The 18656-nt window shown below is 35.5% G+C and overlaps 1 protein-coding gene across 1 annotated transcript in view; it reads right to left on the minus strand.

Moving 5' to 3' along the window:
• Positions 1 to 18656, minus strand: part of CAMKMT (calmodulin-lysine N-methyltransferase) — a 218759-nt gene that overhangs the window by 192708 nt on the left and 7395 nt on the right. The window contains exon 3 of the mRNA XM_040611654.1: positions 10674 to 10738. Coding sequence (XP_040467588.1) covers positions 10674 to 10738 — 65 coding nt within the window. The remainder of the gene's footprint in view (positions 1 to 10673; positions 10739 to 18656) is intronic.

Below are 18656 nucleotides of genomic sequence, written 5' to 3' on the forward strand. Positions count from 1 at the left end.
TGACATACTGTCACAAGGGATTACCCAATACATTTATTAATATTGTTTCTTGTCTTACTGCCCAAAAGGAACTCCAGTAAGTGAGCACATAAAAGCTGTGAGCCCATTCCCTTTGCCAATTCAGGTGTGCTGGCCTCCCCTACTTTCATGAAACCACCTGGTGAGTGTTACAACCGTTAGACTCATGTCTGAAACCAAATAAATTCTACATAAAATCTGCAGCTGCCACATGGGAGGTAAAAAAAAAGTAGTGATTCCTTCCATCCTTTTTGACAGACACGGTTGAAGCATCTAAATAAAGGAAATGATTTAAGACTCTGAATGTATCAGGTTAGGAACTGAAACTCCAGAGAGGGAGAGTTAATGACAGACAGATCTTGGAGTGCCACCTATGGTGAATTCCAGAACATGCCACTACATGTGTAGACATGTCTCCTTATCTGAAAGAGGACTGAAATTTATTGTCATGGCATCTAGAGTTCAGTTCAGCAATGCCCAAGTCTCTTTTCTGACACAGCTCTAAGTCCTTCGCTTTAGATAACCCAAATGGATGGCATTTAAATTGAACACGCACTCCTGAAAATGCAGTACTGCACAATTTAACAAAGAGCCTACAATAAACCTACATGTGGGAGAAGTTAGAAGTCAGGTCTGCTAATGGCCCTCAGCATACCACACCATAAGCTATCTTGGCTGTGTCTCCCATTTCTACCCCATGAACAGCTCTAACAAATCTAGAGGCTTATAAGACTTCCTACCTGTAAAATGGATCTCATATTTATTTCACAGATGTGATATGTACAGATTAGTTGATACAAAAGAAGTGCTTTTGGGAATATACCATGATAATTACCCTCTTCTGAGCTGATATAAACCACACATTTAAATAAGGCAACAAAACACTGCCTTAAAGTATTGGAATTGCCCTAAATATAAAGGGAAACCTAAAAATTAAATTGGGGAAAAAAAATACCTAGACAGTGAAACATACATTCAGCCAGCACTAGCGCAGATGGAAAGTTAATTTAATTCACAAAGCACAGATGACAGTTCAACAATAAATATCAACAGACAAGGAGTTGGTGTTAAAAGGTATAACAGGCTCAAATTACTTTTTTTTTTAGTCCTGAATATGACCTGCAGAATTTCCTTTCTTAGATACAAGAAGCACAAACTTATTTGAATGCTTCCAAATTACCAAAAAAAGGCCCCAAAAAACAAACCACAAAAAACAACAAAACCAACCCATTTTTACCCACTATTTTACATTTCATCGCATTTACAGGATGTTGGAAGATGAGAAGTAGAGTATATCAGGGTAGAGGGCTATTACAATCCTATTCTAATTTTTGCTAGACTACCAAATGTGTCACAAAACCAATTCACATCTCAGCGTAGCTGGAGTTCTTCAGGACACCAAAGAACCACAAGACAAAACTACACATAGAAGCTTAGCATACATCTGTAGTACAAATGATTGAAACAATGGCTTTCAGGAAGTGAATGAAATTACAAGACAGAAAATCATCAGATGATTTTCAGTGCAGAAGACAATTATGCATTCTATAATTAAGTATAATGTTTCATTCAGTTCATCCTTTCCCTCATCTTCACATAATTAAAAACTCAAAACAGATTCATGTTTTTCATTCTTTTGTTCCATATTACATGATAAAGTATAACAATAAAAAATAAATTAGATTTTAATTAAAAAACCACTCACTAGAGCAACAAGGTAAGAGGCTTGCATATAGGGAAGAAACAGTACATGTCTGTATCGAAACTTCAGAAAGTGTTTTGACAGTTTCATGAGAAACAGTCTAAATAAAATTTGGTTAAGATAGGTGCAGAGCTGATCAAGAAAACTGACTCTGGATAATAATTCTCAATGTTTTACTGTAAAAGCAGGTGATGATATCAGGTGGAGTTTCCATAAATGCCTACACCGTATGGTGTTCTGTACAACATTTTCATTGACCAATTAGATGATGGAAGTGATATGCTCATTAAATTAGTAATACATCAATTTAGGTAGTCCAGCATGTTGAAAGACAGGCTTCAAAGTACAAAAGCGATGAACTGGGAGAAGTCTGAAAACAGGAAAAAAATTCAAGAGGGACAAGTATGAGGTATCACACTTGGGTAAGAATAATCTGTTACACAAATACACATCAGGAATAACTGATCCCTTTTGAAGAGGACCTTAGGTCAAAAGCTAAACATGAGTCAAAGCCATGCTGTTGTAAGAAAGGCAAATGCAATATCGGGATTACAGGCTATAATACACAAAATCACCTGGTTTACTTAGCATTATAAAGGTCTCAATTGGACTACTGTGCCCCAGTTTTGACGAACAGTCTTCAGGAAAGATACAAACCAAATGTACAGAGTCTAAAGAAAAATCAGAACTATCAAAAAATGTAGCTTAGGAAAAAATGATAGAATTTGGCTTGCTTAACATAAGGATAAGAAGATACAGGCAAGGCCATGTGATGACTTAAAATACCTAAAAAAACTATTAAAATTTTCATTTTTACCAATAAGCAAAACAATAATAAGTTTAAGCTTTAGTAAAAAAGACCACCATTAGATATGAGGAAGTATTTTTAACTATTAAGGAGAGTAGATGTGAAACCACCATCAACAGAACCAGTACATTCTGAATCTTTGTTTCATGAGCTAGTCACTCAAGTTTCTTGCAGGTGGGCTGCAGTCTTGCTTAAAAATCACAAGGCTAGGCCTCCAGTAATTAGCAGCACAAACATGCAATTTTACACATATTCCTCATACATTTCCCATTTACCAAACCACTTGTATAGAGGTCTCTTTTCATCCACCAGGTTTAAAAAAAATTAGTTCTTTAGATTTCTGGAATAATGCCTTGTCCATTTCTTTCCACGTTATTGAAAATAATTTTGAATTTTTAAAAAAATACATAGGATTTTTTTGGCTGCACTGAGACTCAAAAAGGGTATTTAATTTGTCAAGCTAAGTACATGAACAATAGTTCTACATTGGATTTTCATTTGGTCACTGCTACGTAGATTAGTTTTCATCATATTTTTCAGTCAGAACCATCATAAGATAAAAAATTTCAAATTTATATATTATTCACCAAAGGTATCAAATTCTTATTTCTAGAAATACTTAAAATAGTTTCTTTTTGAATGCAACTCTGAATTGATGCTGAATTAAGTTGAAACCTTTCACCCCAACATTTTCAAAAGACGACATGACTTCACCCATTTGAACATGATTCTTTAAATTAAATACAGTGCAGCTTTTTAAAAGTTCTCTAAAAAGACACGAAACAAAAGCAAAACAAGCTGGAAGTTACGCATAACATTTCAGTTACTTTGTATGGAGAAAACAAAGGACAGGGACTGTCCTTGCTACCTCCACACTACAGCCACTGATGAAACTATTTTACAATATAAACAAATGCCCCATCTGATGTGTAAGTCAGATCCCATCAGCAACTTTGTGTGGTATCGAACAGAAGGTTCAAGGATATACCCCAAGCACAGAGTTTCTTGAGGATGTTTTGTACCTCATGCCTGTACTTCTGTGAAGATCAGCACTGAAAGCATGGCTAGAGCATGGCAAGTAAAGAAGCAGCTTGCCAAGTTCCTCCCAAACAACCTACTGCACATCGTGCTAAATGAAACTAATCTGAAACTATTTATTTCAATTATGCTCAAGTTTAAAATATTTTCAGAGAAAACTCTACAATGCATTAAAAGACTAAGCTTAATTAATAACACAGAACATCTTCAAGGGATGCTTACCATTGTTATCCTACCCCATCTCAATTAGATAAGTTATCTTAATCACCTTTCTAACGTAAAAGTAACACTCATGAAATTAATTAAAATAATTCATACTCTTCTTCTACCAATCTAATTTAAGGTGTTATACCCTATCTTCAAATTCTTTTAATTAATTTCAATCAAAAGATCCAACTTCTCATGACAATCTATTTAGAATACATGGAATACTTTCAAAAATGCTTCAGATTACAGAAGGTGAACACCAGTGCACAAAGTCAGACTAGCAGAGTAGCACACTGAGAAACATACTTATGCCAACAATTTTCATGAAGATTAAGACAAATCTGACGCAAAAACCCCAGCCACAAAACACTTCTCAGCAATACAGAAAAGTAACTACAGTTGCTCTGATCGATGTATTTTTACCAAAAGGCTCTCACTCAAATATCCTGGACAGGAGAACCAATTATTACAGAAACTTCAAACTGACCAAGGAAGAAAGAGGGTATTTAGAAGAGCTCAGCTGGGCTTCTTCACCTCCCACTTCTCTGAGCCGGTGCCATGTTTGAAAGTACAGGCACAGAGTCAGGTTACGTTGGAAGATGTAGCAGAAAAAAAATACTTTAAAGGAAACAGATCCCTGATTGCAATTATGATTATTCTTTTCACATACAGACTCCTGATAAACAAGATTTTAGTGAGTGGGGAAAGGCAGAAAATTGCAGTACAGTCCTTAAGACAAATCACTGATGTTCCATCAGAGAATAGTTTCATAAAAACAATTCTGATAGCAAGAGTAATTTAAAAGGTACCTGCTTCTCCCCATATACTTATTTCCTGCTCCATTCTGTAAGCTTTATGCCAGTTATGTCAATGTGACTGCTTGGGATGATGCTGTAAACTGAATCAGTGAAGTGAATTGGATGGGGGAGGGGAGGGAGGAAACAGCTGGTTTTTCTTAACCCTGATCATGAAATGTTTTATTTAAAAGGAAGCTGCATAGCGAATAGTAAATTGTAGGTATCATAAATACAATATTTCATTCAAAACAACATGTATCGTTGCTATCCAAACACTCTTCCAGTCAATTTATTTTTCATTAAAGACTTTCAAGAGGGTGTGAGGTTCTGACATGGTAAACAATTTCAAACTGCCACACCAGTAGAATGCGAGAAGGCTCAGAAGATGAGTGGCAGTTCCTTCAGGTGAGAATACCTACTGAAGCACAGAGAAGCAGGAAGCATATTCAAGACAATATGTTTTTCACCACAGAAAACAAGACTTTTCCTCTAAAAAAAGGGGGGGGGAAGCTTCCACAGCAACACCGGAAAAATGCAATCTGCTCCCCTGTGGATTCTAGGTAACATGACATGAAATACAGGAGCACCTCTGGTGCCATAAAGGATGCCATCCTATGCTTTTCCCTAGATAGCCTGATGGCATCTATCCTTCCAGGCATGATAAATCACTAGCTGCCACGATCTTTCCATAGAGGAGCTCAGATACTTTTGAGTCATGCCGTGAGAGCTCTGAAGAAACAAGCAGCTTCACTGAACACATGCTCATATACTACTACCAGGAAAGAAGACACCCCTCCCATTCTAGTTAGTTGAGAGGAAAGAAGAAAGAAGGAAAGTTTCTTCATTTTAAAGTAGATTTTGATTTTTTTTTCAATAAATAAAAACCAATTACACAATTACCAGTTTTAAATAAGCATAATTTTAAAATTAATACAACCTGAAAGTGAAAATTAAAAGGAGAAAATTAATTTATTTTTTCTTTTCCCCCTCGATATGCATTTCCAAAGAAAAAAAACCCAACAAACCAATGTGGACTTGAAATTTAAGAAAAATCCTTCTCTCATGTTATTTTCTGAAAAATATTATATGAAGGGCAAAAATATTCTCCAATTTAGCTAGCTCATTTATTGGGGGTGGGGAACACATTTAAAAACAAACAACCAAATTTTTCCAATATAGAACTCGTTGCAGAGACTGCAATTTCTAAACGTAAAATTGGCACCAACAAATACAGTTCTAAAGATGGTGAGCAGGTGTTCTGTAACATGTTTTATGATTTTTTCAGGAAACTATGAAACATTTTCCAGCAATAAAATGTTTGGTTTTTTAAAATCAAGAAAACAAGTGAATCTGCAATTCTACTTTTTCTGGATTTCACATAGATTACCTGTTTTCCTGTATGAACAGAGGCAACAGAATTTAAAGCTATCCTATTTCCATCTACCCCAAAATGAAAGCTCAGGTCTTTGCAGGATCTACTTGCCTACAAGAGCAACACCTTTGGAATATGTGCCTGGGTAGCTCTGTACCTGTAGCACCCTCTGCTGCTTTTTTAGTTCCAGAACATGTAATTGCACACTCAATCAAATAGAAAATAGATGTATTGAACATGTTGTTTCTTGAATTTTTTTTAAATTTATTTTTTATTTTATTTTATTAACTAATGCTATGTGCAGTTTACAAAGAATTTCTTTTTTTTTTTTTTTTTTACATATAGTATATTTGCAATTTTATACTACTTGAGTACTCTGGAATATCTTGTTTCTGTGTTAACATCAGGTAGATACTAAATGAAAATCCCAAAACATGCTGTATTTCACTGCTTAAAATTCTCCTTTGCAGACACTGTAGCTTGCTTAGGCTGGTAGCAATTAGTAAAGAGGTTTATATTTTGGCCCTTGATCATTTAATTTAATTTAAATGTATACAGAATTTGAAATAATTACTGCAGGGATATAATTAGACAAGTATTCCAGTCATAACTGCTTTCTCCTCCTAGGAAAGGCAGGGGAAGGTGATACTCTCAAAAGCTCGTTCCTGCAGAGTTTTCCTTGCTTTTTGGACAGTGTGTTATGGAAGATACTTTTCTTCTGCAAGGATAAGCATGGCATGTGGCTCCTGGAGCCAGATGATGCTGTCCCACAATGCCACCACTGAACCTTCTGCCAGGGATCCACCAGTTCTTTTAAAGAACTACCTTAGGACTAGAAATGGTCTCAGAATGTACCATCTTTTTAACAGATGCCATACTGTTGTCTTAAACAGACGGATCTTTTTCTACATTCCGGACCTCTTTTCCCCACCTCCTGTTTATGCATAGAACTAAAGCTGAATGAAGTGTATTTAGCATTGCATCCTGTCTGTGTGGAGAATTCATTTAGAGTTTTCACATGGAAACTGCTCTCTCACAAAGGATGAGCAGAAGAGAAAATATTTTCATGTTTTTCTGGGAAAATGAAAACCAATTGAAATTTGTACTGTAAATTTTCATTCACAGTACCAATCCTACAATGAAAATGCATCTTCAGAAATCTTTTTGAAAAAGACAGAATACAAGTGTAAGTACCAAGTTTGAACAAGACACTGTGCAGAGGCAATTTTCAGAGATAACACTGCAATATGCCACTTACAGCTACTGCAGTTGGCTCCACTTTTGTCCTGAAGTCTTAATGGTATAAGGCAGCACTTTTGGAAGCAGTCACAAGTATTCCTCAAAAGCTGCTTATTGATATTTTATATAATGCTGCCAGCTAGTGGCACATCTTGAACTGAGTTGATATCTACTGGGAGTGTAGAGGAGGTAGCATTAACTAGTCTGCCCCACCACTCCTTCTTTTGATGGTATACGGTGATGTGGCTGCTAAAGGTCATAAGCAGAAGGATCAAAAAGTGAAACAAAAAGACCACAGAAAAGCTCCCTGAAAAACCTTAACACAAGGTACTTAGGAACATTACTAGAAGAAACAAAAAATCTACCCCCAAACCACACGAACAATGTTACTTGAAACAAATTATTATGTTTAAAAAGGATGTAATAGGTAACATTTCATTTTTACAAAATTTGTTTAGTACACAGTTATTTCATAATCTAATAATCCCTAGCAAAACATTAATCTTTCTGATAAATACTCAGTATGCCAGCCAAAACAAACACACAACAGTAAAATATTTAACTGTTTTCCAGTAAATCAGTCCAAATTGTTTAAGTGAAGTTTAGTGCCCAGTAAATAAATTCTGACTATGCAGTGTGTCCTAAAAGAACACTAAATTAATTCTATAATTATTCAGTGGCTCCTACACAGAGCATGCTACTGTAGATGAGACTGGTAACACGTTCAGCACTGGTTAGCTCCGTTATTGTTAGGTGTTGGAAGAAATAATCCAATACTGTTAAAGATAATTTTAGAAATGTTTGGGTTTGGTTTTTGTTTTTAGGGGAAATTATCATTTGATAATACAAATTTCTTAAAGAGCACCATAGCAATTTTAAAATATAGTTGATCTAATTTTTTTAATACTACAACTGTAGTTACGTTTGGGTGTAAAAGGAGGCAGGATTACTACCCATCATTTCCACTATGGGTTAACACAAAGAGAGCCAAGAAATACACAGAAAAAAGTCAAAGAAAGAGCCAGTTCAAATCAAGAGATAACAGGAGTGCACACAAATTCAGTCAGGTATGATACAAATAGAGCAGCAACACGTGACTGCGGGAACTTTACTATGATGGGGTGACACATAGCTACTACGGCTTGGACACCAGGAACATTTACTTCATACAGATGATAGCAAAAAAGTATGATTATTACACTCTAAGCCAGTAGGACATGCTGCCAGAAGATAACTATTTTACAATTACCCTAACAGAGTGTAATCTAGAGTGCTTAATAAAATGGGCATATATCAGTAATATGTACACCAATACAGACAGACGTTTACAGACACAGACATTTAAAAATGGAGAGGCAGCGAATCTGGAAATGACTTGGCAAACACTGTACAGAATAGCACAGCATGAACCCTCAAAGCAATATTGAACACAAAAAGTCAACTGTGAATCTTTGTATATACAGAGAAACAGTAAAAAGATTTACAAATGTCATATTACTTCTGTGTTAGCACTGGCATTGTGCCTATTAAAGCATGCCTCGTTCTACCATCTGCAATCAATAAGAAAGCTGAAATACTGAAAAAAGTTAACAGAAGAGCTGAAAGCACATCTGTAAAAAGGAAAACATTTGAAAACTTTTAGCAGAGTAAATTATTTGTGTTAACAAGGAAATGTGTGTAGACTGATCACAATCTAAGTACTCACACAAAGAACAAAGATTAAGAAATTATGTTACCATGTAAGGTACACTGTCTTGATCTGCTATGTGAAGCACTTTTAGACACACACGCACAAAGTATTTTCTCTGCTGTTCCAAATAACCAAGATGTTATCTAAGGAACTAATATAGCAGTATTTTTTCTGGATGCAAAACTCCAGTTTGGATTTTTTTTCCTAACTTTTTTCCTTATTGAGAACAGTTTATAAGAACAAAGTAACTTGTTATAAAAGTCCCTCTTGCTTCCTATTCTGAGAATCTACAACATCAAATCTCTCTAAATGCCTCCTGTAATTTAAGCAAAGCATTTTCTTCAAGATCCTAAATGTCTTAAATCTGGTTTTATCCTCCAGCTTGTGATGCCTACATCTGTAGCTGTCAACCATAATTACAAATGTGAATTTTCTTTCTCAGCCTTATTATCATTACCTTGGATATTCATACATCCTCTAGATATAATTTTCATTCAGAGATCAGAGAACATATTTCTCTTTGTCAACAGTTAAAGAATATATCCTGAAGCAGTTGTGGGGTCCTGATACAAAATACCTTCCATGTTCAGAACTGAAGGAAAGCTAGCAAATTTTAAAAAAGAGGGCACATAGTTTATAACACTTTTTTTCCTTTTGAAGGAGAAAGTTTGTTAAATAGATTGACCTTTTTGCTAATGAAAAGTCAATGTTTACTGAAACATAGCTTTGGAATAATAAGACTGGAGTTTTGAGATGAAACACAAATCAGAACAGTTTCTACATCATTGCTTTGATAAGGAGGAAGAGATATGTGATTTCTTGAACATTTGACAAATTTACAAAGACACCCCCAAACTTATTCTATCAGTTTGCTTGTTTGAAAACAAGCCAGCCTGAAAAATAAGGCACAATAATCAAATAAGAACTATACGTATATCTGTATCTGTAGATGTTAATTATATAATACTAATTTATCATTACATCAAAAAGATTTAAATATTTTTGCTCAGCTTCCTTTCCATGATCTAACACAATTTTATAATTCAAGTCCATTAATAGCATAGATAATTTTATTAATAAGTATACTGAAGCAGAGCCATAGTGTGTCAGACATTGAAGGTCCACTTATGGCTGGCTCATCTTGTCTCAGGTTATGTGGCCAGTAACTGATGCTCAGAAAAGTGTGAAAGATCAGGGCAAACACATCATACTACTGTCCCATTAATTCTCCTAACATCCAGCATGTCCTAAGCAGTAAGCGACATCTTTATATTTAATAGCCATAGCGACTTTTTCTTGCACAATTTTTTCCCCTTTGCTCTTTGAATTCATGTCGTGTTCTAGGATCCAAAACACTATGTGGGGAGGAATTTCACAATTTGTGTTTTTCTTTGGTTTTTCTCTGGTTTAAGTTTGCCCTCTCCAAGCCAGAAGTATTATCATTTGTTTCCTGTGTTCTTGCACTGTTGTTCCTCAGCCACTGCTGGCCACTGGCCAGCAAATCAATGGCCTAAACTAATTTTTTGTCCAACCCAGTTCAGCTGCTCTAATGTTCCTGCTGCAGTCACAGAACCAAAAATAACCTGCACTGGGACGTCTTCAGGGTTTATCCATACAAACAACTGTGCTACATGAAACAGTGCAACACATAAAACGCTATGGTAGGTAGGTCTGTATCTCTGACCACAATGATGGTGTTTCTCAGCTAAATGAAATGGTTACTGGAGGCTCAAACAGCAATATTTATACTGATACAATTAGACTTCTATCAATATAGTACTGTACTTAAATTAATGACTTACAGACATTCCCCGTGTTGTCAAAACTTGTAAGAACATCTTTAACATTTAAGACTCCAGTGTGAAATCTGGAACAAAACATAAATAGTGACTTTACCAACATATAAACAATAAAAAAACCCCAAAACCCACCTTGCCTCTTCAGAAAAGAGGTTCACTGCATGCCTTCACTTCTCACAAACCCCTTTCACAAAGTAGCCAACAGGCACTACAGTAGCCACCAGGGGGAAAACAAGGGGACAATCACTAGCTTTCAAAGTTCCATCATTGAAAACCAGGAACATGTTTCTCAGAAACTAATATTTTAATCAAAACAAAAACATTTCCAAAATGCATCAATTTTTGTTTAGTTGTGGGAGTCACATGTAGGAAAGCAAGAATTTTGCTGAAGCAATTTCTTTGAAGAGGAAAAAACAGAGGACTGTTTGAACAGCAGCTGTACACACATTCCTATTCTCTCCCACAAAATCAAGAACACTTCATTTAATTAATGTGAACAATGAAACTGATTAATGTGTTCAGTGAACTGCATTTTCTTTGGTTTTACATTTGCATAACCCAAGTGAAATAAACATTCAAAACTGGGGATAATAAATTAATTAACTGAATTTCACATACCAACTGCAAATTTTAGAACACAACGAGCAAAACACTGACAGCAGCAGAAAGAACATGCACCAAAATTGAATAAAAATTTGCCCAAGAAGCTTCCTCTAAATGTTATAAATGTCAGGCTAGCTGGATTCACACACACAAAAAAACAACTAAAAGTTTTTTAATTATTCCAAGCTAATTTAGGCCCAAAATGAACAAAATAAAAAAAAAACTTACACTTTACAACAATCAGATCACATAGCTGTTTCACAGATATATTTTAAAATCTAAAAATAATTCAGCAAGGCAGTAAAATACAAAAATACAGTATTTTAATAATGTTTCAAATATAGCATCTAAGGCTGTTTAGAAACATGCTAATTTGAATCACTGAAAAGATGGATGAAACCCAACAATTTTAGCATCTACAGAATTAGTTCTCTTTCTCTCAGCTTTTCTTTCCTGAAGGAAGGCTGTTGTAAGAATGAAAGAAAAAAAAAAAATCAACCTTTTTGCAAATATGTAATTGTATATTTATAGTTTAAAAAACTGCTATTTATAGCTTCTGATAAGCTTAAGCATTAAACAAACATTTACATGTTAAATTTCAAGAAACACCAAATAGCAACTAGACAAATTGTTACAAAAAAATGAAAATCAAATGGAAACCAAGTTAACAAATTGAAATAAGCTCATAAGCAAGTGCAATAAAACATATGAAAGATGTTACAAAAGATTCAACTGGACATTACAGCTCTTCTTCCAGCTACTTAAAAACAAACCAAGAATACATCCCTTAGGTGCAGTGGAAGCCTACAAGATTTCTGATGGATCGTGTGGTCTTAAAATGCATTTTTTTCTTCTTTTTTTGACAAGTTTGTTTTCAATCAGATTGGACAACTGATGCAAAACAGTTAATTCAAAGGAAGTGACAAGAAAGCGGATAGGATCAGTAGTTCTGCCAACCACAGAGCTGCCCTTTAAACTGTCCCCTGCTGACTCCTCAGCATCCTACAAACTCCATAACTGCATGTGTCTGACACAGTTAGGGTCTCTCAGACAGCTGTGAATGTCTCATCTCCAAATGAATGTAAGATGGGGGAGAGGGGGCAGGGAGATGCTGAGAAAGTACAGAAATATTTTAATCTCGGTTGGCATGTAGATTAGTCCTTGAATAACATGGTTTGGTTTGGTGTCCCCCCCACCTCAGTTTCTTTATGTATATAGTCCATATATATATAAAGGAGATTTATCATGCAAGCCTTCAAGCGAAGCAAACAAAGGTGAGGATGAACAATTTAGCAAACCAGTACCTGTAGTTCAACAGAATGCTATGAAGAAAGAAAACCAGAAGTGTAGTGCCCTGGTCTAGAGAAGAATACAATCTATGTACTTCAGGGTCAAAAGGTAGACAAAGGCAAAAGAAAGAAATTATACAACCATAGCACTGGCCTTAAAATTATCACTAAACCAAATTTCAGGCTGTTTCTAAAATAATGGTTTGTAATTGGAGGTGAGAAGTGGACACCTCCAAGCCTGAAGGATAAGCTAAGATGCCACAACAGATAGATGCCACACACTTACTGGTTTTAAGGTTGTCCTGAAATTTTGGTGATGTTTTGTTTAACATAACAAATGTTCTTAATCTACATTATTATTTTTGGTACGCTCAGTTTTCATTAAGGATCAGTTCTTCCTCTGCTTATAAAACATTCTTTTCCATAACTAAAATCAACACACACAAATTTCAAACATATTCTTACATGTATTTAGTGGCTGAAAGCCTGTGGCATCCAAGTACAAACACAGCACACCCCAACATTTACTCTCTTGGCCACTGGCATTTTGCACTAACCCCCTTTTCTGGCTGCCTGAGACATTCAGGGTTTCTTCTCTAACTGTCTTTACAGTCTCTTTCTTGCCTTCACAAATATTCATGGCAAGCACAGACATAAGCCATAATTTAATGATGAGAAGTATCCAACTCTCCTATAAGGGACCTCCCCTTCTCCTCAGTCTTCCAGGTGCCCGCTCCACACTCATCATGAAACAGGACAGGGTCTAAATTTAACAGCTGCTTTCTTTAGTCTGATCAGCTTATGAAATCATCGCTAAACAAAAGCAGAGAGCAAGGTCAATCTCCTAGAATGAGAGGAGTAGCCATTATCTGAACAGTGATGTGGATAGCAAATCCACTCTCATTTCCTCCAAAAAATCACATCTCAGGTCTTAACTATATTATCATTATGGACTATTTTAAGACTACTCCACATTTGTAACAGTGAATGTTCTAAAGTCAATTAGCATGATGGGAAAATACCTCTTCCCACTGATAAAGCTTTTTCTCCCAACACCAGACTAAAGAAGAGGCATTTAAATTCCACTGGTAACCACTTAACAGTTAGGGAACCCAAACAGTGCAGAATTGAGCATAACTTCCATTGCAGACAAGTTTTAGGACTGAGGAGAACAATGTGCCAACAGTTGATCTGCTTGTGAAAGGGAGAGCTCAGGGCAACACACTTCCAAAGAGCAACAGCCATGCTTCTCCATTTGGAGGACTGTATTTGTACAAACGCAGCAATAGCTGCTCTCCAACTCTTTTTCCATCACAGACCTGATCTGCAGACTAAAAGTTACACACACTTGTAAATACAGGTATTCTCTAACCCAAATTCTGTTGTAAGTATCATACTACTCAGTCCTGCACCTAAAATCCACAGCTTCTAGTTTGGGATCCACTGCTCTGCATACACCTGCCCAGCAGCTGCTTCTCCATTACCAACCCCAGAGAAAACTGCCCATGCATGTCACACCTTCTTCTATGAATGCCTGTCATAATCACAGCTTTCCACAGTACATCTTTCAAACTGCCTGAGTTTTAAGTGTCATGCAGTCTGAATTATGAAAGTCAAGGAAAGGAATCACAGAAGCTTGTGGTTAAATCCTAACTCCAAAATTCCCATAAATTTCCATAGGCATCTCAAGATACAGAAAAGCAGTAGTATTTAGTGCTTTGGAACATGTCATGCATGCTGTACAGTTCAAAGAACTTCAAAGAAGTTCAAAGCTGTGATTGTGGAGATCAGCAAAGTACTGCAAACACACATAGGTAAGCATCATGAAATAAGTGAATTTCAGACCAGCACGGTTAATCTGATCTACAGTGTTCTTATAATAAGTCTTCAAGGTACAATACGCAGTTATTTCTGTGGCTGAGGTAGTGAGTTATAGAAGACAAACCTATGAATGATAAACTAATTTAACTCATGTTTCTCCTGATACAAAGCAAAGCAAAATTCCTTTCTCTGGACTATGAATAAATCAACTTTGGCTGTATAAAGTGTCAGAGAGAGAGAGGAGAGATCTTTGAAATATATATTTATGTTCCTTCCTCTCCAATTCAGGCAACACAAATGGCAGACTTTCACATGTATTTATAAATAGCTACAGACAGTAGAATAATAATAATCTTTCAGTAGCTCCCTATTAACGTATGCTTTTCATCGACCATAATGAAACAGATCGAAGTCCCTTCTTTTATATTACTCTTCAACTGAATGAAGAAAAATATTACAAATAACTAAATACATATACTAAACTCAAAAATTATACAAAAATTAAGGTAGACCACATTTCCATATAATACTCAAAAGAAAAAACCCAACAACCCACAACCCATCACCATACATTATTAAGATGGATACAAAATAAAACTACAATATTTGTGAAGAAAATGAAAAACAGGATAAGGGTAAAAAAGTTACTGCTAAGGGTACTTTACAAAAAGGCTTGGTGAGTGTCACCATCAAATGTTATTGTGGCCCAGAAAGAGTCTCAGTTATCTGCAAACTTCATTGTTATCAGATGCTTTTTCTGGGCCAGAGTATAGCAAAATAAGAGAACTCCAGTTTCATGCCTGTTCATGATCACAGCTTAATTTGGTAAGAAATCAAAACAATGACAGCTTTGACTACAAATTCTTTTTACAAATACACTTCTTGGGCAATATGATGAAACAGTCATAGCTTGATTGGTGAACTAAAGAAATATGTTGCCAAACCACATTTCACCTATTTCCCCCTTCTGTGTCCAAGCCTTTATGCTGCTAAATCCACATATTGTCTCTTAGCACACAATAAAGAGAACATCCACATAAATTATCCATAAGGGGTAGGCAAAATTCTTTAAAATCTGCTTCCCTTCATTTTTCTGTCTATCCCTAAAATAAAAATCCCTAAAAACTTCAAAATGTTATTAGCAGAAATATTCTATAGCAATAGCCAATGGAATTCACTTCTAAACCACCTTCTAATATACTACTTGCCACAGACAAATGACACGCTTCTCATTTCTAAACCAAAGGTCTAGAACCAACCAGTAATTTCTTTCATATTTTCATCTAAAGGTTCATTCACATTCAGAATAAAGGCATGACATCTTGCAGAGAACACTTAACACTCTTTACAAAGATTTAACCCTTCCCATAAGCTGCTGACATCGCTCTTTTCAGTTCTGCATTTCAGTAGTTGAAACATCAAAAGACTGATCAACAGCAAATATTTTACCACAGAAATAACTTATTTCTTCTCTAATTGCTTAAAATGAGCCTACAATTTTAAAGTAAATCCATATCCTGAAATAGAAAATCTGAAGATATTGATTGCTCCTTTTTTAACTCTAATAAAAGAATAATTTTCCTGTCTAAAAGACAGATGCCATCTCCACAGTGAGACACAGCATCTTTATGATCTATAATCACTTCATTGCTAAAACTATTCATATAAAATTTGAAAGCACATTTCTGACTAAAAATAGAAGGATTTAGAAATGCAGTATTAAATAGGAATTTTAAAATACTCTATATATCTTCCTATCACCAAGAAAACACATACTTAGTGCATGCGTATTTTTTTAACAGCAAAGTTAAATACCCCCAAAGTTAAAAAGAACTTGAACAAAGCTAACTAATAAACATGAAAGTTTTATGAATAAAATCATATTTTTAATGGAGAGAAGACCCAGAAGGCCAGATAATATCTGTAATGAAAGATACCTTTTTACACTTCAAGCTTGCAAGAAATTTAACTAAAAATGAGGTTTCTGTTTTTCACCTGTAGACTAGATTACTTCAGTTTCCTGTATCCAAATCTGAATGTGAAAACTGCAGCAAGATTCTAGTCTGGATGGAACATATCTCCATTCTCCGTGTTAGACTGCCCTAGATATTCAGCCTGATTCACAGACTGACTTCCTGTCAATGCAGGGAATTATTTTTTAATTAACATTAATTACAAAGAAGACTAGAGAGCAAATTCATATATGTAGCCACATAATTCATATCATCAAGACAAGGATATATGTGTAGAAGCCTCAAATATGGTACAAATCCAAATGAGACTAGACTAGACTAATCAAATTAAATTCTAGATTATAACACAGGAAATTTCATTTTGACACAGCTTTCACTGCTAACAAAAGTCACACTCATCAAACACTCCTTTTCATACCCCAGAGCTACTATGAACCACCTTAGTACCTGTAGAACTTCAAGAGACCAGCTTCTACCATGTATTGTGAATCTACATTTCATTAAGCACACTAGAGATCACTGTTTAACCAGAAGAGTTCTGGGGATTTTTAAAGTGAGTCAATGATCTTGTCACTTTAAGGATCTAGTCAAAATGATGCATAAAGCCTGCTTAAATTTTTCAAGCAAAAATTGCTTTATATTGGTGCTTCTGGCTTCCTGCTTTGGAAGATTTAAGACTGATTCTAAAAATAAACTACCGACAGAAAACCATGGTGTAAACTCTTCTTTCTCAAATGTGAATCCAATCTGAATTTGGTTAGAGAAATAGCAGCTTACTAAAACAAGCTGCGTTGAGAAGTTCAAAAAAGCATGCATGCACCTGACTGGTTGTTTCCTACCAAAGCTCCTATTTGCCTAACAAACTGGTCCCCAAGTCCCTGTAGAGCAGTGATTCCAGCTAGGTCATAGCATATCTGAATATACAATTTGATCAGTTTTGATAGCCCTTGAACTGATATAGCTTGACCTTTATACTCTTTGCCAAAAGCTACTAACAACCTTATGAACTTTCTTAAGCATTTAGTCTTGTCAAGGTATTAGCTGACAACCTTTTTAACATCCAACATATGCAATGAGCTTTCCCAAGAAGATGTTAATGCATAAGGAAAATATATGTAGATGAAAATTCAAAAACCACTTTTGTCAAGATTTTAGAGGGGCCATAGGAACATTATTTTTTCCTGACAAAAAGGCATATAAAAACGCTCTCCTACTCAAGAACACTGTGCTGGGTTTACCTGACTGATGTTCTTGTTATTGTTAACAAGATGCCAATAATATGTTCTTGTTATCTTATTTAAATTGTTTTTATTTATGAAAATTATTGTAATTAATATGTTGCCAACGGGAGGAGAAAAGTGAAGGGAAGACTGTCAGACATTGAGAGGATCCTTAAGTTTCCACAACATGATCAAGTTCTCAAAGATCTAGGAACATGTACTCCAAGATTTCTTAACTTCTAGATAAGCATGTTTCAGCAAGGAAAACTCTTGTTCTGTTATGCATATGAAACAGTTAGGTTTACCCCCTTAAATTACTGCTTCTTCAAAAACAGGGAAGAAAGTTTATTTAATATGACTCAAGGTAAAGCAGATTTTGTTGCAGGTATTTATACTTTGTTCCTCGCAAAATACACGGTGAACATTTTCTCCCTCCCTTCTTCACCATCCACAGTATTCTGAAATAATATGTATATGCTATCTATTGCCACTGCTTCAGTATAGAGAGAACACATTTTAATACAGGATTATTAAAAGTGAGTTCTGATTATTACTCCTAAACCAATCAGTGATTGTCATTTTTATAGATCACTGAATATCTTCTGGAAAGGTACAAAATACAGGGAAAAAATAAAAATCCCCACCAGGAGACAATGTCCCTATTCTCCTCAACAGTTTTTGAAACCCACTCTGAGCCTGCTCTAGCACAGCAACTGTGCACTTCCATAGGCCAAGCTCAGAGGAACATAATAAAATCATGCAAAACCAAACATGCTTCTTTACAGCCTACAGTTTGCGCTATGTCCTATTATCAATGAAGCTACTATTAGCCAAATGAACAATACCAAATAAAATGACATGGGAAGTGATGGAAACAGAAGTACACAAACATCACATGTCAGAGCAAGATCAGCCTGACATTCCCTTGGCTTTTGTGTGTCAGCATAGGGGAACCCCAGCTCATCTCCTACCTTGAAACTCCTGTAACTAGTAAAACAAGTAAGTGACACTGAGTGTTGCAAACCATGATGGTGAACTAAGGAGACTGAACAAAGTAGTTCAGGACCGCAGTGTAAAGGA

The sequence above is a fragment of the Falco naumanni genome, chromosome 12, assembly GCF_017639655.2.
Source record: "Falco naumanni isolate bFalNau1 chromosome 12, bFalNau1.pat, whole genome shotgun sequence".
In the NCBI taxonomy this organism is placed as follows: domain Eukaryota; kingdom Metazoa; phylum Chordata; class Aves; order Falconiformes; family Falconidae; genus Falco; species Falco naumanni.